Source organism: Apodemus sylvaticus, chromosome 5, assembly GCF_947179515.1.
Source record: "Apodemus sylvaticus chromosome 5, mApoSyl1.1, whole genome shotgun sequence".
In the NCBI taxonomy this organism is placed as follows: domain Eukaryota; kingdom Metazoa; phylum Chordata; class Mammalia; order Rodentia; family Muridae; genus Apodemus; species Apodemus sylvaticus.
In genome coordinates, this window is record NC_067476.1 from 4,438,301 (window position 1) to 4,465,797 (window position 27,497).

The following is a 27,497-nucleotide window of genomic DNA, read 5'->3' on the forward strand; positions in this document are numbered from 1 at the left end:
CCAGCAGCACTTTATAGCAATCGGGAAGTAGAAGCTGCTCAAATGTCTAACTTAAGTCAACCGAATGTGTTCTGTGTCTAAAGAAAGATTATAAGGTATCAACTTTCTTCACAGACTGTGGAGATGGCTCAGTGGTTAAAGGCCCCGCTGCACAAGCATGCAGGCCGGAGCTCTGACCTCCAGCACTCACGTGCTTATCAGACAAGTATGGTGCCCTGCCTGCAACGCCAGCATACAGGAAGCAGAGGGGAGAGAGAGGGTGACGGCAGACTCTAATGAACTTCAAAATGCTACATGGGTACCCACGTATGTGTACACATGCACACCACACACAGAAAAGGTACTAGCACAAGTTGGGCAGTGGTGGTTCACACCTTTCACACTCAGGAAGCAGAGGCAGGTAGATCTCAATGAGTTCGAGGCCAGCCTGGTCTAGAGAATGAGTTCCAGGACAGCCTGGACAGGGCTATACAAAGAAACCCTGTCTTGCAAAACAGAAAAAAATTTCACATGCTCTAATATGAATGAACCTTGAAAACAGCATGCCAAAAGGCATTATGATTCTATTAATATTATCCAAATGTCGCACATGTGCAGACAGGAGGCAGTGGCGTGGTCAGAGGGCAATGACGGTGATTCTGTAAGATATGGAGTCCTGTGAGGTTTATGCGTAGCTGGTCCCTTCCCTGGGAGGTGATGCACAGACCTGTCATGAACTGTCTCCAGAGCTGGTTTGGCAGAATCCCCTTCTTCCCTGTAGAAGAGGACAGTTCACCATCTGTCTCATTTGACAGCTCAGAAGCTCCTCCCCACCTGCAGGGAATCAATAGGCAGAGAGCTGACCACTCTCAGCCCTGTTGTGTGAGGCCTCCTTGACCTCAGACAGGTTCAGATTCTCACAGCCCCTTTCCTCACACTGCCGTATGGATTCTGTTCCTTGGTCTCTGAGAAAGGATCTCACCGTGCAGCACTGATTGGCCTTGAATAGATTTCTACCTCTGACAACTCAGGACCGGCACTAAGGGTGTGTGCCAGCATGCCTAGTCCTCTATCCATACCTTTCTCTTCTTCCCATTCCACAGTTCCAGCTCCTGTGTGCAGGATGCACACACAGTAGGGATGGACCCAGGGCCTTGAGCATGGTAAGAAGGTCCTACCACTGTACTACACTATTGCCCCCTCCATTTCCTTTTAAAGGAAAGAAAGCACCTTCAATGTAACAGTCCATCGTGCTGGGGATGGAAATCCAGCTGAGCTGGTAGAGCCCGCAGGCAGCGGAGTCCGATCCCCATCCAGTGCCAGCACTGATTACCCAGGCATGGGCATACACCTTTTGTTTTGTTTTTTAAGACAGGGTTTCTCTGGCTACCCTGAAACTCACTCTATAGACCAGGCTGGCCTTGAAGTTAAGAGATCCACCTGCCTCCACATCCCAGAGTGCTGGAATTGAAGACATGCACCATCACTGCCCCACTAGCTTTAAATTTTTCCACATCAAAAAAATTCGAACATGCCAGGCAGTGGTGGCGCACGCCTTTAATCCCAGCATTTGGGAGGCAGAAGCAGGCGGATTTCTGAGTTTGAGGCCAGCCTGGTCTACAGACTGAGTTCTAGGACAGCCAGGGTTATACAGAGAAACCCTGTCTCAATAAAACAAAAAAACAAACAAAAAAAAAAAAAACAAAAAAAAAGTTCAAACGCAACCAAGGATCAGTGTTAGAAAGATCAGAAACTTTTACAAAGCAGGAAGAAACTAAGTAGAAAAAAATGGACAGAAATGGGCAATTTCTATGAAGAAATCCTAGAGCACTAATCCTGGTTAAATGTCCACCAGAGCCCTCAGTTACAAGTTACTGAAGTACGAGTTACTCCAGAGCCCATGGAAAATGCTTGGTCCTGCCCACAAGCTGTGATGCCCTAGACGCACCCCTCTCAGAGCAGGCACATGTCTAAGCGAGAACCACATAATCAATCCAGCTCTTCTAGGTCCACAAGGTGACAGGCAGGCCACAGGACAGAGGACAGAAAGAAACAAGATGCCACTCTCCACCAGCAAGTTACAGGGCACCGCCAGAGTGAGGTAGGTTTGCCGTCATGATGACACCTGAGCCCTTTAAAACCAGTACATCCGGTGTGAAGTCAGACTAACCAGGAGCACAACAGTCCACAGGGAACATGGAGGGGTCTAGAGGGCAGTGTCTCCTTCTCCATCACAGCATGCCCACAGCTCACACCATGCTGCCTTCCTTCCATATTCCCTACTGTGCAAACCAGGCAGGGCCCTGAGACAAAGGCCAAGGTCAGCCCCTCATCTCTGCCCTGGCAGACTCACAATGGCGTGGTCACTGGGCTTGAAGGATATAAGGAATAGAGGTCGCCAATACGAGTAAGGCAGAAGTGATAACCAGGGCCATGACTACCTAGACCCAGCAGGGGCCAGATGAACACTCAGCACAGACATCGGAACAGTTTAATCACTTCTCCTCCATACAGGCCACCTGGCAGGGCTGTGCAGCCCGGGCAGGCCCTTCTCCAGTGAGTGCCTATGTCTCAGAGAGCTTCTCTCCTGGGCTACACTCTGCAGGCGCATGCCTTCTCCTGCTTCTTTTCCAAAGGCCGGGGGGAAGGCCAATCAATTACTCTTGCTCCTGGTGCAGCTCTTGAGGCTCTCTCTTGAGAGGCCCTGAGAACCCACCCAAGGGTCTCTCGCTTCCCCAGACAGAAGAGACAGCAGGCGCTTCTCTACTGGAAAGCTGAGCAGATAGACCCCCAGCTGGCTTCACCAGGACCCTGAGCTCAGTGGACCTTCCAACTCAGTTTCCCAGTTGAGGACCAGCTGGAGGCTCTTTCCTGCCCTTCTGTGTGATGGTGACTGGCTTAGGCTGGGGCCTTCCCCAGCATCCACACCAAGCCTGCCCACCCTTGCCTGATGTGGCAGCTCCTCACTGAGCTGCCCTTCTCAGGGGTGGCTAGAGCCCTGTCAGGTCCACAATGGCTTTGATGAAGATGGCATCATCCCGCACATAGGAATTCTTGGCCTCCATCTTGGATACAGGGCAGAAGAGGGGGCAGCCACTGGCGATATTCATGTCACTGACAGGCCTCTGGAAGGAGGACGAGGTCACGTCAGGCCTGAATGCGTCGATCACATGCTCCCGGTTGTTATGGTCCAGCAACATCAGTGTTACCTGAGAGAAGTCAAGGGAGGGAGGGACAGTGCACTCATGAGTCACCTGAAAACCCCACATGAACCCTGTTCTGCCTCCCCACAGCAGTGTGCCTACACACACTGGCCAGTTTATCCAGCTTCTCATCCAGAAACAACACATGTCCATGCTGGTCCTGCAGGCTCGCAGTGCCAGGGAACGGGGGCTAAAGCTTAGAGCCACAGTGTTCCCATGTGCTGTTTCTTTGTAGTGTTTGTCTACTGATTTTTTTGGCTGAGATGCTGAAGCTTGTCTGGGAAGCAAAGGACTTCACAAGAGGGGGTCTGACCAGTGACTAGCCAGGGTCTCTGCCTCCTGGACTGGGTTCTGAAGAGGGAGCTGGGCCCTGAGCGGTGAAGGGGTGAAGGGAAGCGACCATGTTTAGTAGAGTCTGCTCTCTGGAGCTTCAAGTCCTTAATTAAGTCCTTGGCTTTGAAAACTGACAGTAGGGCTCTGGCCCTTGAAGCATACTTCCTCAGGAGACTTTCAAACATGTGTGGGCCAGGAAGCCATCAGGTGTCATAATCAGCACTGAGAAATCACTGCAGAACTACAGCCCAATATGCATGGATACATACACTGTCTTGGACAACCTGGCCACTTGGAAGCTGTACCCAATGCCACCCACAGAGCCCCTAGAATCCTGGGGCTTCCTTTTATACCTTCTGATTAAAAGGCCACTGCAAGAGAGCATCATTGGGGCCTTTCATCACCACGAAGAAGAGAGACAGATGAGTTCCCCGCCCAGTGCCGTCGCCATTCAAGTAGACCCGCAGACACATCTTGTAGCCATATCTGCTTGTGTAGAAGGCTGGAGGTATGGAGATGCATCAGTGAGGACAGGGCAGGACGTAGCTCCTCCCCTGCAGCCCACCCTCAGAAAGATGAAAACATAAACAATCACTCAGCTTTTGCAAAGTATCAAGAAAAGGGTTCCCTCCCAAAAGAAATCCCCCTCCACCCAGAGACTCTTGCCAGGCAGCTCAGGATGGCCTCCAATTTTACTTCTTCAGGAAAGTCATTAGTGCGCGCACTCATGTGTAACCCTATGGGACAGACGCTGCCTGCCAGGGTGTGTGTGGAATGAAGCCAAAGGACAGCTCTGCGAGCTGCTTCTCTCCTCCAGGTTTTCGCTTTGTTTTCTGAGGCAGGGTGTCTATGCAGCTCTGGAACTCACTCTGTAGGCCAGGCTGGCTCCGCCTTCCCTGTGCACTGCTCACTGCCTGCTCTCTCCTACCAACTTTAATGTGCGTTCCAGAGACTGAGCTTGCTTACAAATCCAGTCAAGCATCGTGCTGCGTCCCTCCTTTAAACTAATAGCTACCTGATAATTTCAATAACCTCAAAGTAACGGAGAATAAAACTATGGTGGCAGAAACCTAGTAGCTGGGATCTTCAACAAGCGATGAAGGGAGACAGGCCACAGAAACCCTGCTTTAGCAGAAGCATCCAAGGAAGAGAAACTCAGAACAGCCCAGTCAACATGCCTGAGGCCCTATAGCAGCGCCTCTCTGACCCCTTAGGAAGGTGCATATCAGCATGTACATTACAATCCACAACAGCAGTAAAACTACAGTTATGATGTAGCCACCAAGTAATTGTGTGGTTGGGGGTCACCACAACATGAGGGAGTGTACGAAGAGTCGAGATTCAGAAGGCTGAGAACCGCTGTTTTACAGGTAACAAACAGCCAGAAAGAACATGGTTAAGACAGCATAAGACAAGAATTGGACATGGTAACACAAGCTTCCCAGCGGGAGCTCAAGTTCAGCCTGGGCTAGACAATGACTCTAAGTCCACTTGGGCTATAGTGTGAAACCCTGTCTCAAAAAATAACAAATGATACCTGGTCTACTGTTAAGTACAAACAAATCGTATAACTAGTTGGTTGTGAGGCTGACTGAGTCAAGGGCTACCTAAGGGCTGGCGCAGCTGTCCCTGAGCACCTTGAGGGCACACTATAAGCCACTGTAGATGGGTAGTGGACCTCACGGGAATGAAACCCTTGGTCCAGGTGCATGCAGTGACACTCAGAACACAAGTAACAGAAGAACCTCAAGCCTCTCCTTGCCCTGGGGCAGGGCCTCTGGGAAGTCAGACAGCTTTTCCGTATCTGGGCTGCAGAACTTACATGAGCATCTGCACATGAAGTCGGCCACCATGGATCTCAGCCTCAGTAATCACATTACCAACCTGTGATGACCCTTAGGCTCCTGCCAGGGAACACTCTTTAGTGTAGGTCTGCAGTGTTCCACCCCATGCCTGTCTGTTAAACATCTGAGGCTGCCTACAGATGCTGGAACTTTCTAAGTGGGGTCTAAGAGGAGATGTTTCAGTCAGGAGAGTGGGACTCAGAGCCTGTAAAGCTGTGGTAAGTGTCCTCTCAGTGGAGAACCCAACAGTACAGTGCCCAGCTGGTACCCAGGACTAGCCCATGCTCCCAATTCCTGCATCAGAGCTAAGCATCAGCAGGCAGCAGTGTTAAAACCCGCCTTCCTGTCCCTTGTACCACTGCCTACTACATGAGCCCGACTCACGAACAACATTAAGGCAGACCTTTTACACAGGTCAGCTTTTGCCAGGCTCTGGCCCCAGGAGACTGCTGCAAGGGACTTGGGCTCCTGATGCTGGGCCCTTACCAGCCTCACTGTGGAACTCTGTTAACCTGGGCCTGTACACCTCACAAGTTAACAGCTACTAAATCACCTGCGGGGCTCAGGGGCGGTGCCAACATGGACTCCTCAACTCTGGAAATGGTATCTGGCACCCAGGCTGCCCAAGTGTGCCTTGAGTTCCTACCTAAGACATCAGTTTTCCTAGTCTCCAGACTTGTTCCCTGCTGACCCTCGCAGAAGCCACTGTGAAGAGATGCTACAGAGACGAGCAAGAGTGCCCCTGCTTCCCACGCACGGGCAGGGACCGCCAGTGTCACGGCAAGTTCAGGAAGGAGAGGGTCTCCCCAGGGCTCAGCCCTGATCCTAGAACCTCTACTGCAGAGAAAGTTTTGTGAAGTAAGTCTAGAAATAAATGTTGTGTAGGTCACCTTCTGACAGATGATGACTAAGTTATGAAGTAAACTACTGAGCAGGAAGGAGAGACTAACCAGGGAGAAAGACAAGGCCTGGGCCCTCACACTGTCTGCAGGCACCTCAGGGGTACTCTAAAGCACACAGTACACAGTGGTGTGGTAAGAAGTGCAAAGCAGGCAGCACAAGGGAAGCAGTTGTGCCCTGCTATGATACACCCACCCCTAGCACGCAGCAGTCCCTTTCAGAGGAGCTCCAGAGCCCCTCAAGAGACCCGGCGAATAGAGGTGACGGAGAGCGAGGGCATTCTCACAGGACTCCTGCTTACAGTAAATACTAATGCTCAATCCAGTTGGGTGTGAGTCAGACAAGCTTGAAACTAGGACCCTGCTTGCAAAGGTCTGCTTTCCATTACCCACCCCAAAGCCGCCGTGTTCACCTGCAGGTGACAAGGGCACACTCTGCGCATCTAACCTGCACCCAACAGCTGCTCATGCCTAACTCCCGGGAGGAGTTGGATGTAGGCTGCTGGTGCCAGCTGAGCATGTGCCCTGCCCCAGCTCGGGAGCCATTGTGTTGGGCTCTGAAGCGGACGACGGGAAGAGTACAAATGGCACCTGGGGAGAAGATAGCAGGTGTCCGGCCAGCCACAGCTTCCTGACGCTTTCTGGCGAAGTCAGAGATCTTCCAGATGAAGACCCCATCATAGGTGGATACCTCCAACTCTGAGACCTTCTGTTCCAGGTCAGCCATGGCCAGGTCCTTGAGGCCAATGCTCCGCTCCAGCTGCTGCACCTGCCGAGCAGAGACCACTTAACTCTGACCACTATATGATGTGGGCCCTGAGTCCCCACCTCCCCCACTGCTAGCATCTTTTCTGTTCCCAAGTGTTAGGAACATGTTCCAAGTTCACATGGAAGGCTCTGGACACACATGCACCCGGGCAGGGAGCCTCACAGCCCCAGCAGAATGCCATGACTGACACCATACCCTCCTAGGCCAAAAACCAGACGCTCTGACTGAGCCTCACAGAACATGAGAGTCAGACCACATATGGCCAAAGCCCAAGTCATGCAGTACAGATGGGTTTGACACTGCTCAGGCTACAAAGATCCAGGACTTACTGGTCCAGCTAAGTACAAACCTTGTTACTCAGGGCCTCAATCTTGTCCTGGTCTAGCCGGTGCTGCCGACTACAAGCCTCTGCAGTCACTGCTACCCTCTCTACTTCACGGTTCAAGACGCAGACAATGTTCTCAAAGGTGGCTATCTTCTGCTCCAAACTCTGGCACCGCTGTAGCAGCTCTGGCCCCACCTGGCCCAGGGCTCCCTGTGAGGCTTGGCACTCCAGGAGGGAGTTCAGCAGGAGGGCCAGGTGTTCCCGCAGCCGTTGCAGCTCATGATCCTGCAGGTTCTCAGAATCCACCTGTGGGGCAGGAGAGGCAGCGCTTGGCACGGGGTCTGCACAGACCCAGTCTGGACAGTGCGGCACCATGGGCCACTGTACTGAGTCCGTTAGGACATGTGGTTGTATCTCAGGAAGGGAGCACTCAGCTACTGCTCCAGCACCACGCCTGCTGATGCCATGTTGCCCACCATGGTGGTCACAGATTCTAACCTTCTGAAACTGTTAAATCCCAAATACCTGCTGTCTTGTATAAGTTCCCTTGGTCATGGTATCTTTACACGGGAACAGAAAAGTAATTAAGACACAACTCAGTACTTTCAAACTTGCTTTTTAGTTTGTTTTGGTTTTTGAGACAGGGTTTTTCTGTGTAGCCTAGACTGTCCTGAACTCACTCTGTGGACCAGGTTGACCCTGAACTAAGAAATTAGCCTCCCCCTGCCTCCCAAGTGCTGGGATTAAAGACGAGCCACCGCCATTTGAGCATATTCCAACTTGTGCAAAAATTTTAAGATATTACATTTCAAAATTACTGTAGTACCATTAGACTGTATGTTGATTAAGAAAGATAGACAGGTACAATGGCTGGTGCTTTTCATCCCATTCCTTAGACGGCAGAGGCAGGCGAGTCTCTCTGAGTGCACGGCAAGCCGGGCCACACAATGAGAATCCTCAATTAAAAACCAAACTTGGGCTGGAGGGAGGGCTCAGCGGTTAGGAGCACTGACTGCTCTTCCAGAGGTCATATCCCAGCAACCACATGGGACCTGATGCCCTCTTCTGGTAGGTCTGAAGAGAGCAACAGTGTACTCACATACAATAAATAAATAAATATATAAATCTTTAAAACAGTAGTTTTAAACAAAAACCAAACCCAACCTCAACCAAAACTAGGGACGTGCTTAGCATGTAAATGTACTGCCTGATAACTGAGTTTAATCCCCCGGACCTGTATGTTGGAAGAACAGAACCAACTCTAAACGTTGTCTTCTAGTTTCATGTGCATGCTACCATGGCTTACATATACAAACACCCAAAAATCATAACAAAAGAAAATAATTTTACAAAGACACTTAAAATGTAAGTAAACAGAAAGGCAGACATCTGTGTTCTCAGCAGGAGGCCCAGCCACCTAGACAACAGAAGGCTGAGCAGGTGCACCTGGCTTCCCACCTGGTCCCCCAGGGGAGGTGAGCTGGCTTAGTGGCTTCCTCAGCAGGGGTCAGCAAGGTTTCCACAATGTTAGACATTAACAGGGAGCTCCCCACAAACTGAAAATGCATAGATCCTAGGATCAGGGTGACAGCAGCTCAGTTTCCTGGTAGCTTCTAAACTAACTTCTGCAGGGAACTTAGCTGCCTTGGAAAGGAGGTTGTAACTATCCCCACCACTCAATTCGAGAGCAAAGATGCCCTGTGCCAGTCACCACATCCTCAGCTTGCCTCCTCCTCTTATCCTGAACGCTCACATCCTATAGGCCCACTGTGGACCAGCACGTGTTCACGTGTCATGAAGGGGTGGGGGGCTCCCACTGTATAGAGAAAGAGGGACAACAAACAAAGAACCTGTGACAGGGTGAGGATGAAGGGGCAAGACAGGCTTAACACATAAAGCCTGTGTCCAGACAGGAGATGACAAGGTGACAAGACAGCAGGTGGAGGGACAGGAGCTATCTGCCAACAGCCAAGGATTTGTCAGCATTTGTGTGAAATATGAAATGAGAGAAAGATCTGCCAGAACTCTGGGCACAGGGACTTTAGGCGGCTGAACTAAAGCGTGTTTTCCTGTCATGGGAGAGCCGGGAGGAGGTGGACAGTAGGAGGTGCCAGGTGCCAGGAGCACATATACGTGGGTGTTCTTAGATCTCAAGAGGGCAAGCCTGGACACCTGAGGGCAGCAGGAAGACGCTGGGAGAGCCAGAGAGAGAACAGAGAGGCAGAAGAACCTAGGAAGCAGAGCTGGACACTGTGGAGCATAAGGAAAGACCCACCCAGGTTCCTAGTCCCTAAGAGCAGCCCAATGGGGCTTACCATCTCTGAACAGCCGACGCTGTGGAATCTGCAGAGAATTCGACACTTGTTGCATGCTCTAACGTGGTCCTGAAACTGGAGGGTAAGAAGGAGGAAATAACTAAGGGTTGCCACAAAGACAGACAGACAGACCGACAGACAGACAGACACACACACACACACACACACACACACACGAAACTCATTATTTGGGGTAACTAAGTCTATGCCCTGGGGTCATGGTCATTTGTACTCAATTCAAAAACAAACCCTCATTTCTTTGTGGTGAGAGGTATACTTCTGTCATCAAGAGGGAAGCCCAGCTCAATGGGAGAAAGATTTGAACCCTCAATTCCAAACCCACCCACTATAACCCCCACAAAAGGAACTTACCCAATAGTAACCCAGGATTATGGGTGTATGATTATAATACTAGCACTCTGAAGTTGGAGGCAGGAAGAACAGGAGTTCCAGGTTATCCTTGGCTATATATTAAGTTCCAGGCCAGCCTGGGCTACATGAAATTCTGGGAGGGTAGGGTGGTAGAGAACTTCAGACATGGTGAAACATGCTGTTAAGGCAAATCCATGCTTTAAGGCCAGCCTCGTCACACAGACCCCAGTAGAATCTGTGTGACAAGTTTCACAGACTGAGGCATTAGACTTCAAAAGGAGTCTCCTAGAACTGGTTGTGGAGCTCTTGGCCGGAACAAACATACTGAGCCACAGTTCTCATGACAATTTATCGGTTTTGTTTTCTTTCATTCCTTTTCTTATTTACATGTTCCTGGTAGCCTAGGCCAAGATCTTCAACAAGAATAATGGTAAGAAACCATCCCTTGAGATGGGTCACTAACATGACCTTATCTCTAGGAAAACCAACACTTTATAAATCATTTACAAAATTATATAATAATATTTTGATAGATTAAAAACTTTCCCGGGGGCTGGAAAGATGGCTCAGCGGTTAAGAGCACTGACTGCTCTTCCAGAGGTCCTGAGTTCAATTCCCAGCAACCGCATGGTGGCTCACAACCATCTGTAATGGGATCTGATGCCCTCTTCTGGTGTGTCTGAAGACAGTGATAGTGTACTCACATACGTAAAATAAATAAATAAATCTTTAAAAAAAAAACAACAGCCGGGTGGTGGTGGTGCACCCCTGTAATCCCAGTACTCTGGGAGGCAAGAGGCAGGTGGGTTTCTGAGTTCGAGGCCAGCCTGGTCTACAGAGTGAGTTCCAGGACAGCCAGGGCTATACAGAGAAACCGTGTCTTGAAAAAAACAAAAATCCAAAAAACCAAAAACCAAACCAAACCAAACCAAAACAAAACAAAACTTTCCCAACAATAAAATTTCATATGGTTTCAGATGTGTCCTCAGAAGTGGGTTTTGATATATAATAAAGAAAGCCTTAAATAAAAAAAAATTAAAATAGCTTAAATTTATGCATTAAAGATTTATAAAAAATCAGACATTAGATGTTAAACAATAGTTGACCATAAACATTTATTAGCCTGCTCTTAAAAATATGCCACTAGGGCGGTGGTGGCGCATGCCTGTAATCCCAGCACTCTGGGAGGCAGAGGCAGGAGGATTTCTGAGTTCAAGGCCAGCCTGGTCTACAGAGTGAGTTCCAGGTCAGCCAGGGCTACAGAGAAACCCTGTCTCGAAAAAAACAAAACCAAAACCAAACCAAACCAAACCAAACCGAAACAAAACAAAACAAAACAACAAAAAAAAAAAAGCCACTAGCCTTATATGATTGCCCCACTAAATTCATCCTTTCAGAGTTGTTATATTTAGATGATTTATGTTAATAATGATGTTACCTGTTCTGTTTGTGATTCCCTGGATATGTATTCTGAGTTGTAATGCTTAGATGATGTTTGTGCTTTACTGTGCCGAGACAGGGTTTCTCTGTGTAGCCCTGGCTGTCCTGGAACTCACTCTGTAGACCAGACTGGCTTCGAATTCAGAAATTCACCTGCCTCTGCCTCCCAAGGGCTGGGATTAAAGGTGTGTACCACCACTGCCTGGCAACACATTTTCTAATAGTTATATTTGTTTTTTTAAATATATAAAAACCTCTGCTTGAGTGCTACAAAATACACTCAGATTTAAACTGCCTCTATGTTTGTTTCTGTTTGTCACTGCCAAATCCTCACCCACCTGGACTTCGAGGACCTCATTCCAGAGACCTCCATACCCGACTGGGATGGTCTGTGTCTACATAGCCGGTTCTAGGCACTCAGGGCTATTAGTAAGACCCCCGCCTCAAAACAAATGAACAACTATTGGAGGCTAAGCCACTATCCTAAGAACACGCCCATCCTAGCAACAGCACAAAAACCTCACTTTGCTGCTCTGGCCATAAACCACCCCAAGGGAAGGAAATGTTCTACCTTCTCCCGAGAGATCTTCTTCTTGCCACAGCCATCACAGGTCAAGGGAAACTTGGGGCAGACCTCATAGTGTACCTTAAAGAGAAACAGGAACATTAGTTGGGGATGCCAAGACCAGGACAGGCAGTAGAGGGGTGGGGGGACGGGATGGACAGGAAGCACTGGAGCCAGCAGCCAGTACTAGGAGAAGCCTGATGCGCTCACAGTCCCTCTGACTCTACTCTGAGTAAGAGCCTACAGGCACCCTCACAAATTCAGACTTACTCCTACCTCTGTAGCCCCCAGTAAACACAAAAAAGATAGGGAAATGGGGACACCATCTTACAACACCTAACTAGAACAAAGGGTTCATGTAGAGATCAAAATGGCTGTGCAGGACTTCGTTAGCACTAGACTACCCTGTCCTTACATGGTCCCAAGGCACAGCCAAACTTCCTTGAGGAGAGACCCTGATAAACCACTACAGAGCACCCAACATCCAATGTCATGCACAGAAGAACACAGTGCCAACACCCAGGATATGGAAAACAGATTCAAGAGGCAGCTGAGAAGGAGATACTGATGTCTCCAACTCCAACAAATGTTGAGTGGGATATGGGAAAGCCAGAAAAGGGACACAGTAAACACTGTTACATTTTAGATGTGCTCTGGCTTGCCAGATCTATGTGCTGAAGGCTTGGTCCTAATACAGGACTATGGGTGGCATGTGATGCAATCTAGGAGGTGGGGTCAAATGAAAGTTCCTTAGGCCACTGGGCGCATGCCCTCACAGTCCCATCCTGTATTTCACTCCAAAGCCAAGGTACGCCTTTTCTCTGTGGAAGGTGACCATCTCAGGCCCTTGTTCAAGTGATGGCACGCTGCTACCAATAATGCATCCTGAACTCCTTACATGAAACGGGAAGCTGTCTCACAAGATAGTCAGGTCTGCTCATGAACAGTCCGGAGAGACACACAGCTGGCTCAGCCACAGAGCTGCTTTCTCTGCCTTCAACTTTTCTAAAATAAGACATAGTTTTCTTGTCATTGGAAAGAGGTGAGGACACGACAGGGTCTTACCACACAGTCCAGCCTGGTCTCAACCTCCTGAGGACTGTGATTATGGGCACCAAGTCACCATACTCAGGTCTAAAATACCTGAAAATTCTTTTAGCCCTGTATGGTGGCACAAGCCACTAATTCCAGCATTTTAGAGGCAGTGACACAATGATCTCTGTAAATTTGAGGCCAGCCTGGTCTACATATCAAGTTCCATTCAGGGAAGGCTACAGGTGAGAAGCTGTCTCAAAATATACATGAATATAGTTGTAGATTTATGTATGCATCTTGTGTGAGTGTTCTGCCTGGTAGACTATGTGCTTGCCTGTGCACACGGAAGAGAGATGGCACTGCATCCCCTGAACTGGTGCGGTGGAGCCCCCTGGTAGGAGCTGTGACCTCACTGAAGCCAGGTCCTCTGAAAGAGTAGCAAGTAGCTACTTTGTACATAGTATGCTAGCCATTTGTACATCCCCTTTCAAAATTCTTTTCCTGAATTTTTTGTACTTTATAAATAACTTTTTAAAGTGAGTCAGCACTAATCACTTACTGAAACCCAGTTCCACCAAGAACCTTCTAATCTCCATGGCGCCACGGAGACCAATACAAAGATGTTAAGCAAATGCTAGCTGAATGCCCGTGTTGTGGACACGGCCTCCTAGGCTGTCCCACCCATCGCACCTCCAGGTCCGCATGGCTACAGGGTGCCCTGCAGTGCTGGCAGCTCAGGCTCCTCTGGGGACACTCCTGCTTGGTGTGGTGTTCCATCTCGCTGAGGCGGACCCGGCCTTTACACGCAGGACACTCAGTCAGCAGGAATGGGCACAGTCCCTCATGGCAGCTCTGGCAACAAAAGGGAACAAATGAAGACAGCGTGCAGACACACAGGCCCAGAGAACATGTGAGTGGCTTGCTGTCCAGCCCGCCCAGCATGGAGACTGCCCCCTCAGAGCTACTGTACACAGGTCATTTATCCTCTCTCCATGTTCAGAAACCAAGGATGCTGACTCCTAGCTGTACCAGACTGCACTGCTCCATTATAACTGGTCTCTAGGTGAGAGATGCCCCCAGGACACCAACTCTTCAACTGTACACCCAGTGCACCCCACCCCACCCCCATATCAGTTTCTGTGGTGGTTTGAACAGGGCCCCCATAAACCCAGGGTTTGAATGCTTGGCCAGTAAGGAGCGGCACTATTAAGAGATGTGTCCTTATTGGAGGAAGGATGTCACTCTGGATTCAAGTTTTAAAGTCTCCTACGATCAAGCTACACCCTATAAAACAGAGTCCCTTTCTCCTACTTGTGGCTCAAGATACTGATGTCTGCCTTCATGCTGCCATGTTTCCCGCCATGACAGTAAGTGACTAAACTTCTCAACTGTAAGCCAGACAGCTCCCAACTAAGAGCAAGCCCCCAATGAAATGTTTTTCTTTATAAGAGTTTCCTGGGTCATGGTGTTTCTTCACAGCAATAGACCACTAAGACACAGGTCATCAGAGAAACATGGCATTAGCAATTAATTTGTTGGCTAAACTATCTTTTTGTTTTCCTCCCTATTGGAGGTTGGGAGTGGGGTGACAGGGTTTCTCTATGTAGCCCTGGCTGTTCTAGAACTCTCTTTATAGACCAGGCTGGCCTTGAACTTAGAGATCTGCCTGCCTCTGCCTTCTGAGGGCTAGAACTAAAGATGTCTCCCACCCATGCCTGGATGCCCTCCATCACACACACAGGGCGGGGTGGGAAGCACATTTGGTGCTGTACAGCCTCCATTGTTCATCCACAGAACTCTCATCCTCCTAAACGCTAACTCCATCTCCATGAAGAGACTCCTCAGCCCCAGAAAACCTTCACACTAACTGTCTAGCTCTTGCTATGTGTATGTGCGGCGTGTGTATGTGTGTGTGTGTGTGTGTGTGTGTGTGTACGCGCGCGCGCAGGACTAGTGCCCCTTTACCTGGCTCATCTCACTGAGTTCACAGAGAGACTCAGAAGCAGAAAACACAGAGTGAGCTACAGAGGAGGAAAACTTCTAGGAGAAGGTTAATAGGCAAGAGGCAAGTTCCTGAGGCTGAGACACAGTCTGGAATGGGCCAGAAAAGACTCAACAGCAGGGCCATAAATTTGCTGCTCAGAGTTAGCAAACAACTCTGGAGGAAGGTTGTTCTGCGAAGACAAGAGGGTGAGGGACCCTCGATCACTCCTAGGAAGGTGGGATTGTAGACGGGGGAAAGCAGAAGCAGCCCACTCAGTCTAAGTGCTAGCTAACCTCAAGCTAGGATACAGAAGGACATACAACCACACTAGCGTTCCAGCCCATGGGGCTCTGTATGCCATGGTCATATAACCTCTGAGCGTGTAACAACTAGTTATTAAACAAGCACAAACAGGGGCCTCAAGCTATTATGTGCTAACAGTTTACAGAAGGTAACACTAATGTACAAAAACAGTTAAGTTGGGGCTGGAGAGATGGCTCAGTAGTTAAGAGCACCCACTGCTCTTGGAGTGCATTTGGAGACTGGACGTTACTTAACCTTGGTGTCATTTCTCAGGAGCCATCCACTTTATTAAGATAGCTTCTTAATGCCAGGCGGTGGTGGCGCACGCCTGTAATCCTAGCACTTGGGAGGCAGAGGCAGGCGGATTTCTGAATTCGAGGCCAGCCTGGTCTACAGAGTGAGTTCCAGGACAGCCTCCTAAATTCTGGGATTACAAGATATCTGGCTAAGATTTATTGATTTTTATTTTATTTTATATGTAGGTGTTTTGCCACATCTGACTGTTTACTATGTGTGCATACTGCTCAAGGAGGCCATGGAGGCATTAAATCTTTTGGAACTGGAGCTGCAGACAGTTCTGACTGCCACATGGCTGCTGGGAATTGAACTCAGATTCTCTGCATGAAGTCAGTTCTCTTAACCACAGACCCACTGAATTTCTTACAAACACAATGAGGGCTGGAGGGAGAGTTCGGTGGTTAGAAGCACTCATTGCTTTTGCAGCAGACTCAGGTTCACTACCAGCTGTGGCTCACAGCTAACCTGACTCCATTTCCAAGGGAGCCAGGGCTCTTCTGGTTCCTCTCTGGATACCAGGAATGCATGATGTACATACACACATACCCATAAAATGGAATAAGTACGTCTGAAAAGCAAACCCACGATAAGGCCATGCCAACTAGCACACCTGCCTCCCCGTGTCAGCTGTTCCCCAGCATTTGTAGCCTGGCTGGCCTGGGACTCAGACCTTCCAGCCTTTGCTTTCCTTAGTGCAGCCCCAGGCCTTGCCTTCAGGACAACAGACTTTAACAAGGCTTTCAATCCATCTTCAGAATGAAAGACATCATCATAAAGGAAAACAGAGCCAAAGGCTAAGCAGGATTTTTTTCTACCTTTCTAAACATTTTAAATAATTCAAACCATAAAAAAATGTCTTAGTTACAACCTTAGTTTCCAGTGAAAGCTAAGAAATAAAGAGATGTGTGACAGGCAGGAGAGAGGATTATCTGTGGTAATGACTGCACAAAGAGAGTGTGTAATTTCTACCCTGGCTTGTGACATTTGCCACCAGTGACAAGTTTTTATCAATAAAATCAGCTAAGGCTGGGCTCTGCCTGCCCTCCCACGTGACCAACCCCAACTCATCTTAGGGACTTTCCAGAGCTCTCGAAGGCCAGCCAGGGACTTTCCACCCTGCATGCCTACAAAGCCACATGGCACCAAGCCCACGGCCCGGCTGCAGTCCCGGCCATCAGTCAGAGGCCCACACAGTCCCTGACCTCCAGTACCACAGGCCTGGAGGCACAGGATCTCAGAGATATCTAGAGCCTAACACAGGCCTGAGAAGAATTATTCCACTTGCCCCCAGGATCTCTCAAAACACCTTCAAGAACAAACAGGTTAGTTGGGCGGTGGTGGCGCACACCTGTAATCCCAGCACTCTGGGAGGCAGAGGCAGGCGGATCTCTGAGTTCGAGGCCAGCCTGGTCTACAGAGTGAGTTCCAGGTCAGCCAGGGCTACACAGAGAAACCCTGTCTCGAAAAAAACCAAAAAAAAAAAAAAAAAAAAAAACCAAAAAAAAAAAAAAAAAGAACAAACAGGTTATAAAAGCCCTCATGCCCTACCCCCACGTTTCTGCATCTGAGCATGTCACTTCCCTAGGAGCCATGTCTCTCACAGACAGCACTAAGCATCTCTCTTCAAGAGTATAGTGTGGACTAAGACTCTCAATCAGGGCCTGACACCAAGCTAGACAAAAACGACTAGTTTCTTGTTCACCCAAGTGAAGCCCAAAATACTCAGCTACAGAATGAAACCCGAGGCCCGAGATCACAAAGTGTGACCAGTCAACAGGTCACGGGACAATAGTGGACACGGGAGCAGGCTTAGGGAAGACAAGACTCAGTAGCAGCCTGGCCACTGCTGAACTCGTGGTCCCTTGTCTCAGCCTTCCAAGAAGAGGGATTATAGGTGTACATCACCATGCCCAACGGAATCAAAAAGTTCTTTGAAGGCTGTTGACTAGAGCAACAAGAGGATGAGAAACATGGTGGACTGGTGTGGTGTCGCCTCACTACCGAGCCTCTGTAATGCAGGTTTAACTGAAGATGCCTAAAGGTGACACAAGGCTCATACTGATGTCCCCACTACACTGGCACAGTTCATATACCACCTCTTGTACTGGCCTTTTAGATGTCTTGCTGTGACCAAAACAAATATACCCATTACTTAAATAACTTCCAGAGTCAACACAATTCACAGCAAGAAAACTTGAGAGAGGCAGGGTACTACACGCCTTTAATCCCAGAACTCAGGAGGCAGAGGCAAGCGGATCTCTGTGAATTCCAGGACAACCAGGGCTATAGAAAGACTGACTCAAAAGAAATAGAAAACAAATAATAATAAAGAAAACCCTGGTGAATATGATATACACCACAGAATCCCACTGAGCTTAAAAGCTGCAGTTTCCAGCAAAAAATTAAAAATCTACAGTCGAAGCAACACATGGTGTTACCAAGGCCAACACGACACTAGCTTCTTATAGAAAGTGCTCCAGTACTTATACCTCTATTCTACTGTGCCTCTGGGGGAGAGTAGGAAACTAAGACATGGAAGGAAGGGACGGGCTTATGGCACAGGCCTACCTGCACTATTTGGGCTTCAGATAGGGTACTCTTTAAACAAAGAAAGAAACAAAACAAAACAAAAACAAAACAAAGTTCTCTAGGTAGGCCCGGCTAACCCTCAACTCAGCAGTCTCTGGCCTCACCTTCCCAAGTGCTGGGGTCACAGGGATACTCAGAACTCAGATAAAGGAAAAGCTCCTTCTTTTCTTTTTTTTCTTTTTTCTTTTTCTTTTTCTTTCTTTTTTTTTTTTTTTTTTTGAGACAGGATTTCTTTATGAAGCCCTGGCTGTCATGAAACTTACTCTATACTGTAGACCAGGCTAGCCTCAAACTCAGAGATCCACCTGCCTCTGCCTCTGAGTGCTGGGATTAAAGGCGTGTGCCACCATGTCTAGCTCTAAGGAGGAACTTTTTTCACATACATTAGCCAGGCCAGTTCTAGCAAGACTAGAACATGGCTTCTATGAGAACTGTTGTAGAGTTGGAGAGATCACTCAAAAGTTAAGAGCATGGGGGCTGGAGAGATGGCTCAGTGGTTAAGAGCACCAACTGCTCTTCCAGAGGTCCTGAGTTCAACTCCCAGCAACCACATGGTGGCTCACAACCATCTGTAATAGGATCTGGTGTGTGTGATGACAGCTACAGTGTACTCATATAAAATAAATAAATAAATCTTAAAAAAAAAGTTAAGAACACTGGCTGCTCTTCCAGAGGACCCAGTTCAGTTCCCAATAAGCAGTTCACAACTGTCCATAACTCCAGTTCCAGGGTCCAACCCTCTTGCACAGACATACAGGCAAGCAAAACACAAATGCATATAAATAAAAGGAAATCAATTATTCTTTAAAGCCCATTGCTGGAGACTCGGTCACCAGGCCAGAACAGAAATGTCCATCTACCTCATATTCTTTCAAGGTCCCCTTCCAGGTGCATCCATCATTGGGACAGACAGCTGGTAGGCTCTCCACCTCTCTGCGGGCAGCGTTATCCGGAAAGGCCTGGAACAGGAACGTCCTTGGTTACACCTTATCCCAGAACTGTCTATGAAGCAACATCTAGATCAGAGACCCTCCCCAAAACAAGCTGTGCCACCGTCCTTAGCCAGCACGAGAGGCAGAAGGTAACCAAAGACCCCACCCATGCCTCTCAACCCCTGCAACCCTAAAGGACCACAAAGAGATCAGTTACAGCTCCCAAGTCCTCAGTCTGTCACCGGTGTTACGGAACAAAACGGCTTGCTAAACTTTTCTGTTCATTTTGACGTTTATTTCAATACAGTGTACTTACGGAACTACTCTCTAAAATAGAAACGCCTTCTTCATACAGGCCTTCATGGACACAGGCAGCACAGTTCTGGGGCCCAGAGCTAGTGGGGACAGAGGAAACACAAAGTCCCACTGAAATGCCTGCTCCGGAGAATCCCTGAGCACTGTCTGCCTCCAAGTCTTGATTTCATAGGAAGCACTTTATCTACCCTGCCTGTTTGTTTTAATCTTTGAATTACATTTTTAATAGTTCCTGTATGTATAAACGTGTACCAATGTGTGCTGGTGGAGGTCAGAGGACAGGTCCGCTCTCCCTTTCACTGTGTGGGTCTCAGGGCTCACACTCAGCCTGTCAAACTTGCACCAAGGGCCTTCACACACTGGGCCAACTCTCTGATGTCTGTTGTTATTTTTTGAGACATAGACCTGAGGTTGATTTTGAACTTGCTACAAAACCAAGGATGCCCTGAACTTCTGATCTTCCTGTCTCTCCCTCCCAAGAGTTGGGAACAAAACTTTAAGAAGGAGATGGAGAGGGAGAAGGGGGGGGAAGAGAGAGAGAGAGAGAGAGAGAGAGAGAGAGAGAGAGAGAGAGAGAGAGAGAGAGAAATATACTACTATACCTTGCTATGATCAGATCAGTTCTCCATTTCTTTTTTTTTAGGCAGACCTAGAACTCGTTTTAGACCAGGATGGCCTTCAACTCACAGAGGTTTCCTGCTCTGCCTCCTGAGCGTTGAAATTAAAGGATGCTCCACCTCACCCAGAAACAATGTTTTTTAAATAATAATTTTTTAAAGAATTCTTTATGTATATAAGTACATTGTAGCTGTATTCAGACACACCAGAAGAGTGCATCTGATCACTTTACAGATGGTTGTGAGCCACCATGTGGTTGCTGGGAATTGAACTCAGGACCTCTGAGAACAGTCGATGTTCTTAACTGCTGAGCCATCTCTCCAGTCTAATAAAGTTTACATCTTTTTTTTTTTTAGTTTTTTGGATTTGGTGTTTTTGTTTTTTTGTTTTGTTTTGGAGACAGGGTTTCTCTGTATAGCCCTGGCTGTCCTGGAACTCACTCGGTAGACCAGGCTGGCCTCAAACTCAGAAATCAGCCTCCCAGAGTGCTGGGAATACAGGCGTGTGCCACCACCACCCGGCTACATTCTTAATTTGGGCTAAGCCTCCAGAATCCATGAAGAATTTGTACTGGCAACCACTCTGCCGGACAGTGTGCAATCTGACTTCAGATCCACCCACTGCCCCACCCACCCGGACAGAAAGGCATGCACACCTGAGGATGCTGGTCAGGCAGAAGGAGCAGTAGCGGTGCCCACACTGGGCCTGGAAAGGCCTCCGCAGGATGTTTCTGCAGGCTGAACACAGGTACTTGGCTTCCAACCTGGTCCCTAGGAGGGTCTTGGAGAAGCCAGGCTGCAGCAGTTCTAGGGAGCCGGGGGAAGTCACACTGGCTGTAGCCATGTGAGTTATAACCCCACACACCACAAAGCCCTAAAAAAAACACAGACCATATCACACCTCAATTCAGAACAATCCTCTAGAGCAGTGTTGTCAACCTTCCTAACAGTGCATGCGCCCTTTCATATGCTGTGGTGACTCCCAACTACACAATTATTTTCACTGTTCCACTTCAAAACTGTAGCTTTGCTGCTATTATGTAATGTAAATATCTATTTTCTGATGGTCTTGGGCAACTCCTGTGAATGTATTGTCTCACCCCCCAAAGGGTCTTGACCCACAGGTTGAAAACCACTACTCTAGAGGGAGAAAGAGAGGAGAGGTATCTACCAGGAGACAACCTGATGAGGTGCCGGGGTCATTACACTACACTGACCTTGAAAGAGGATTCTAAAGACAGAATTTTAGAGTTCTGGGAAATGGCTTCTTGGCCTTTTGACTAAGATCAAGTATAGAGTTCTGGGAAGCTTAGGAGATAAGGCAATCAAATCTCCTGCTACAAATGTAGGAAGAGATGTCAATAAAGATGACAGAGCTGGTGGCACCCACAAGAACTAATTCCTGAGCTTCCGACCTGCTGGTATCAATCCTGGCTGGAGCAAGTCGTTCCTGCTGACACTAACAGCCAGTGTCTTCCATCCTACACTCAGTCTCTACAGTAATCATGGTTTAAGATGGTGGATGGCTTCTGAAGGATACAGTAGGCTAGCAGGGCAGGTCCCTAGACAGCACCCTGGAGATGGCCTACCCGGGCACGAGACACAACCAGTATGACACTATCACTGTGCTGTCTCTTTGGTATCAGTTCTCCACACACTATAGTGGGCCTGCCTCTTCCTGTCAGACTAGATCTGGCACCTGTCATCTTTCCAAGATGCTTCGCTCAAAGCCAACTAGAGCCCACTCCTCCTGCATCCTCTAAACATCACCCAGAATGCCAGAAGAGCCGCCTCAGCCTGGTCCATCGCTTCTTCCTTAACTATTAACTTTGGCTCTTCAGTGCCAAGCTCCTCCCTTATCCTGTAGCACAGCAGCCTCTACTGGGCTCCCTCTCAGCTCCCAGAGTGATTACACAGCAAGTGAGCTTTCCTCTTACCCATTTTCTCAGGGAGCCCAGAAAGAAGTCTTCTTAGGCTGAGGCAGGTGTGCAGAGGCCTGGCCTACCTAAGGTAGCAGCATGGTGCCTCCAGGTCTTCCAATGGCCTCTCACATCATTTCCCAGTGACAACCTCCTTACTGTATTTCCATCTCCAAGACAGCCTAAAGGCTGGGGGCAGCTGCTAACCATCCTTTCTGCCAATCAGGGTTCCTCAGAGCCTTTAAGGGATGTGGGCATAGATCTGATTCTCACAAAAGAGCAGGCCAGTCCCTATGAGACAAGGAGGCATCTGGGGATATGGGTTAGGAGGATGGACATGACCTTCCAGGGTCTTAACTGTGAAGCAGGGGTTCAGTCTCAGCTGCGCTTAAGGAAGAAGTGGGTTATGTGCCCTGAGATATAGACTGTAAAGCATTGAGTATCTGAGGTGTGCTGAAGGCAGGGAGGTCATAAGCAGCAGGGAGCAGCAGCATCCCCAGAGTTCTCCTCCCAGCAAAACTCCAGTCACATTTCATTCAGTTAACAAATCACCTACCAGAATCATCCCACGCTTAAGTTCCAGAGGCAACTCCCTGGCTCCAGGACAGCAGCAGCACTGGCTGCCTCATGCCTGCACAACTGCTGGACAGGGCCTGGCTGCCTCCTTCAAACCTTGTTGGCCCCACTGACCTGTCTGCCCTGCTGTCGTGATGTCCCTCAAAGCCTTGGGGCATTCACACCCTGACCTGAACAAGACCCTGTCCAGCAAACCACTGGTAGAAAGCTATGCTGTGGAAAATCAGACTTGGGTCTGCTGCCACAGTGAGCCACTTGGCTCTAGGTCTACTGGCCTGCAAAAATGAGTGACTGGCTAGTCAGCCAAGGCTGAATCTCCCTCCTCCCTGCCCTAGGGACTCATCAAGCCCATAGGTTCTGGGTCCTCTCTGTGTCCAACCCCTGGCCAATCCTGCCTCCTCTGGCAGACACCCTGCCCTCTGTTCGGCACACCTAAACACCATTGCCCACAGCGTTGAGCCACACTCAGAAAACACCAACTATACAACTCCTACCCTGACTATGCCCTGATCCCTGACCTTTGACCCCACTGCTTCCTTTTGCTCCCAAACACTCCAGCCCTAGGCTCCCCTTCTTACTTCCTTTGGTAATCAGGTGCTCGGAGACCCAAGAGATCACAGAGAGACCCACTCGCCAACAGGGCAGGACTGAATAAACCCCAGCCCGGCCTTTCAAAGCAGCGTTCACTATAAACAGCTGTTACTCGCCAGCAGCTCCCTGCTCCCCCCAACGCACTTTGACGACACATATGAAAGCCATCCCGCACCAGTCACAAAGCACCGGGAACAGCTGTCACCTTCTTTTCATTCAGCAAATGTTTCTCAGATGCTCGGAACTAGCCTCTTGTTTCTGCCTTTTGTGCTGGTTCTGTGACCCAACCTTTGGCTGAGGGTGTTGAGTCCAGAAGCAAGAGACCTACCTGGATGGAGCCCTGCGGCCTGCAGAGCTCATAGAGAACTGCTCTGTCTCGGAGAAGAAACTTCACCTGCTACCCTAAAATGGGCTAACTTACTGGAGAGTACGAGCGGAAAGTATTTTTAATTCCAAACCCTCGCGATCTGACAAGCACACACAGCTCCTGCACCACAAACAGCATGCCCTCTCCTGTTCACCCCTGGGAACCACTACCCAGCAGCATGACCCACGCACATTCACAGAGACAACCTCTACAAAGGTCGAAGGCCGAGGCTCCCGAAGGGGAGCTGCAGTTATGGCGGCACCAAGACAAAGCTGCACTGGGTGTCTCTCACCTGCAGGACACAGTGGCACATCCCCAGTCTATCATAATCCTGTGTATGTGATCAATGCCCCTGCATCCCAGCTCAGAGAGGTGGCTCTAAGCACCCAACAGGGTGAGTAGCCCTGGGCAGAAGGGCAGGCCTGACTGTCCTTTTTTATGTGGTGGATGGAGGCATCTCCTGGCATTACATTTATATCTGCTTTGTGAGAGGAAATTCACGAGTAGCCCAAGCAACTCAGTGAAACGCCATGTCAAAACCCGCAGCTGGCACCAAAGAACTCCAGCAAGACAGGTTTTATAAGGAATACTGACCTGTGGTGGTGGTGGCACCAGTAACTGAAGGCATTTATATACACAACTGTCAAAGAGCAAATTAATTTAATGAACAGGAAATGTGGGGCTGAAGAGATGCCTCAGCAGCTAGGGCCCGCTCTCTCTGCCCCCGAGGACCAGACTTTGGCTCCCAGCACTCCTAACGGTAGGTAACAACCCACCTGTGTAACTGCGGCTCAGGGATCCAATGCCCTCATGGAGCCTCTGCAGACACTGCACTCACGTGGTGCACAGACATCATGCAGACAGACAAACACGGGACATAAACTCCACGTCTATCCTCCCAGATATGCCCCTTACCCTTAGTAATCTCTTCTGCTTCAATCTCACATGCCTGGCAATAACAGATTAAAATTTAACTCTCTCCTCTCCTCTCCTCTCCCTCCCTTCACATCCCCACACCCCCGACCCTGTGTTCTGGAGAACCCAGAGCACCAGGGTTCTGTTAGAACCTCAACACTCAAACATAACAAGTGGATTGCTCCAGCCTCCTGACTGCATGGCTTCTCTGCTGCCTTTATGGTCTCCTGGGAGTCAGAGGGACCTTTCCACAGCATGAAGCCTGGGCCTACTCAGCTCAGAACCTGATTGGCTTCCCAGCTCTGGTCACAAAAGCTAAAGCTGCCCAACTCTACCTGTCTTCCCTATCCCTGGCTCCCATCAGTTCTTGCAGGTCTGTACCATGCCCAACATAAGCCCAGGAACTGGCCGTCAGAAGGCAAGGAGTGCAGAGCTGGACAGGAATGAGCGATGTCAGCTCCTACAGCTCCCTCCTGGGCCCTTTACTAATGGCCGCAGCCACATCGGTTACATGGCCCAGCTGGCACTGGCACAAAATGGCACAAAGAACAGAATCCCTTTGCGCAACCCAACTATCCGGCCTGTCAAACTCACCTCCTCCCTCAACCCATGCTCTGCACTCTAAACCGAGCACCCCAGCCCCAAGACATGTCCAGGTTCCAAATCCTTGATTTCCTTTTGCTCAAGTTTCCAGTTCTGAACCATCCACCAAAATTACAACTTGCCCCAAATACCAACTCCACCGCCCATCTGAGTCCCAGGTCCTAGAAGCAGCAGCCAGGGGGTCTCCTCCTCCATGGATACAAACAGGGCCAGCACACTACAGTTATGGGATGGATCCGCAATGTGTCATCCAAGTGGCCCCCCACCCTCTGTGTAAGGGGGCAGGGCCAGTACACAGGGAGACAGATGTCCAACATAAGTCTTGAAGTAGCGCACCCCATCTCTGGCATAATCTGGAGGCTCTATGGACAACTTTTTCTAGATTTTTCTTCTTCTCCAGGTCATCTTGTCCACACCTATAACAGCTCCCACCCCATGGGGCCCACTTGCCAAGCTACACTGACAATTCATGTAGCAGCCACATGGGAAGTAGGGGCCTGACGTCCCACTGTCAAGAAGGAAACCCCAAACCAACTCTCAGAAAACAGTAGTGAGAGGACAGGCAGGAAGCACTCTTTCTTGGAAGAAGGGTTTTTTCCTTCTTCCTTTGCTTCCACAAGTGCTGCCGTGTCCACTGTGCAGTCTAGCCTGCTGCTGCTTCATGGGTGCAGGAGGAAACACAGCAGAGAGTCCCAGAAAGCTCTGACTGAAAGTGCTCGATGTGCTGCAGCCCAGGAGCCAGTGACACTAGGCTGTGAATGCACATGGCCCTCGCTCAGGTGTGGAGATCCTCCTGAGGATCCTGAGTCACCTGTCCCATGGTGACTAGCAAACAGAAGAGAAACAGGCTTCCAGGCAGCCTGTATTGTCAGAGAATAGTTCAGGTACAGACTAGGGGTGTTCCAGGAAAAGAAACAGCCAATAGATAAACACCTCCCAGATCTGTTGGGCAGGCAAGAAGCCAACAGTTCACACCAGAGATATAACTGCTGATAGCACTCTGCCTTCCAGTTGTACACAAGGCTTTGATAAAAACGACCCTTCAGCTTTTAAAACTCAAGTACTCAAGTACTTCTAAATCCTTTTTTAAGTATGCAGCAATAAACTTTTTTTTTTTCCGAGACAGGGTTTCTCTGTGTAGCCCTGGCTGTCCTGGAACTCACTCTGTAGACCAGGCTGGCCTCGAACTCAAAAATCCGCCTGCCTCTGCCTCCCAAGTGCTGGGATTAAAGGCGTGCGCCACCATCACCCGGGCAATAAAGTTAATTTTTAATCCTTAAACATCAATTTGGGATTGCTTGGAGCCTCCACCTGATAACAGTCACTTTGGGTCACTAAATACCTTTCTCAGTCAGTGACACAGGCAGGCGAGGAGAGGGGGCATGGTGGCCAGGCCACCTGTGACCTCTCTGGGGGACTGGTGGCAGATGACTTCCAAGCTAGTGAGTTGCAGGCAAGATAATAATGACCTTGCACTGTGTCCAAGGAACTGAAAGTTTGCTTCTCCAATTTTGGGGCCCGCTGGGAGTATGCCTGTGAGTTCTAATCAACCCCACGTCTTTACCACAGACTTGGGGCTACATGTCCATCATGAGGAATAGACACTAGGTCCAACGTGGTGGCGCACGCCTTTAATCCCAGCACTCGGTGGGCAGAGGCAGACAGATCTGTGTGAATTTGAGGCCTGACTGACTGCTTTGCAAACGCAAGGTAGAGGAAACAGTTCCTGTTCCAGAGAAGCAGAGGTTCTGAGAGTGGAAAGGTGAGATCTGAAAGGGCAGGAAAGGTGAGCCACCAACAGGGAAGAGGCGTTGTGGGGGAGGTGGTGTCCGTGGTTTCTGTAGCCGGGTGTCAGAATCAGAAAAGACGACGCAAATCTGGCAGACCAAATTTGACTGCACAACCCAAAAAGCCCAAGTGGGTGGGAGGTGAGCTGAAAAAGTGGCCTGGGAGACCAGGAGTTCGCTCAGGACCAGCCAGGCACAAGTGGGGCTCGTGGGTCCCACAGCCGCGATCCCGGACCGAGATCCGGGCCACGGGCGGTAGTGCGGTGACCCCGAGCCACCAAGGTAGGCGCGCTGCCACGCACCACTGCGGACGCGCGAACTTTTCCGGCCCCCCTCCCGCGACTTTCAGTTTCCGGCTCCGCTGCTCCGAAAAGTCTACACCCACCTCACCCAGACAGTGGCGGCCCCGCATCTGACCCCCAACCGCCACTCCCACCCCGCGCCTGACCCCGGCCCAGCCGCCGCCGAGAGTCGACCCCCTCACCCAACGGTCTTCGCGCGCCCGGAACTCAGCGCTCGCCGGGAAACACCCCCTGCTGCCGTGGCCCGCCCCGTCTGACGGACAGACGCTCCAGCCTACCAGGAGCTCACAGGGAGCAGCAGCCGGCGTCGATTTGTCAAAT

The 27,497-nt window shown here is 49.5% G+C and overlaps 1 protein-coding gene across 2 annotated transcripts; it reads right to left on the reverse strand.

Moving 5' to 3' along the window:
• Positions 1-2,456: 2,456 nt before the first annotated feature.
• Positions 2,457-27,454, reverse strand: Traf2 (TNF receptor associated factor 2). 2 transcript variants are annotated; one of them, XM_052181841.1, is made up of 11 exons: positions 27,359-27,454; positions 20,773-20,990; positions 19,501-19,579; positions 19,113-19,211; positions 13,770-13,931; positions 12,051-12,125; positions 9,668-9,742; positions 7,377-7,658; positions 6,850-7,027; positions 3,869-4,017; positions 2,457-3,188 (listed from the first exon to the last, which is right to left on the reverse strand). In XM_052181841.1, exons 2-11 carry the CDS (start codon positions 20,958-20,960, stop codon positions 2,970-2,972), a joined length of 1,506 nt encoding a protein of 501 aa, XP_052037801.1. In that variant the 5' UTR covers positions 20,961-20,990; positions 27,359-27,454; the 3' UTR covers positions 2,457-2,969. The 2 variants fall into 2 exon arrangements, with proteins under 2 accessions (XP_052037801.1, XP_052037802.1); XM_052181842.1 differs by lacking the exons at positions 19,501-19,579; positions 27,359-27,454 and adding an exon at positions 22,054-24,531.
• Positions 27,455-27,497: the final 43 nt, after the last annotated feature.

Coding starts and splice junctions, on each gene's coding strand:
- Traf2 (XM_052181841.1), bottom strand. CDS start 20,960: ATGGCTACAGCCAGTGTGACTTCCCCCGGCTCCCTAGAACTGCTGCAG. Junction 7,028..7,376: donor TTGAGGCCCTGAGTAACAAG/GTTTGTACTTAG, acceptor TCTGCTCGGCAG/GTGCAGCAGCTGGAGCGGAG. Junction 3,189..3,868: donor AGTGGCCTTTTAATCAGAAG/GTATAAAAGGAA, acceptor GACTTCTCTCAG/GTAACACTGATGTTGCTGGA.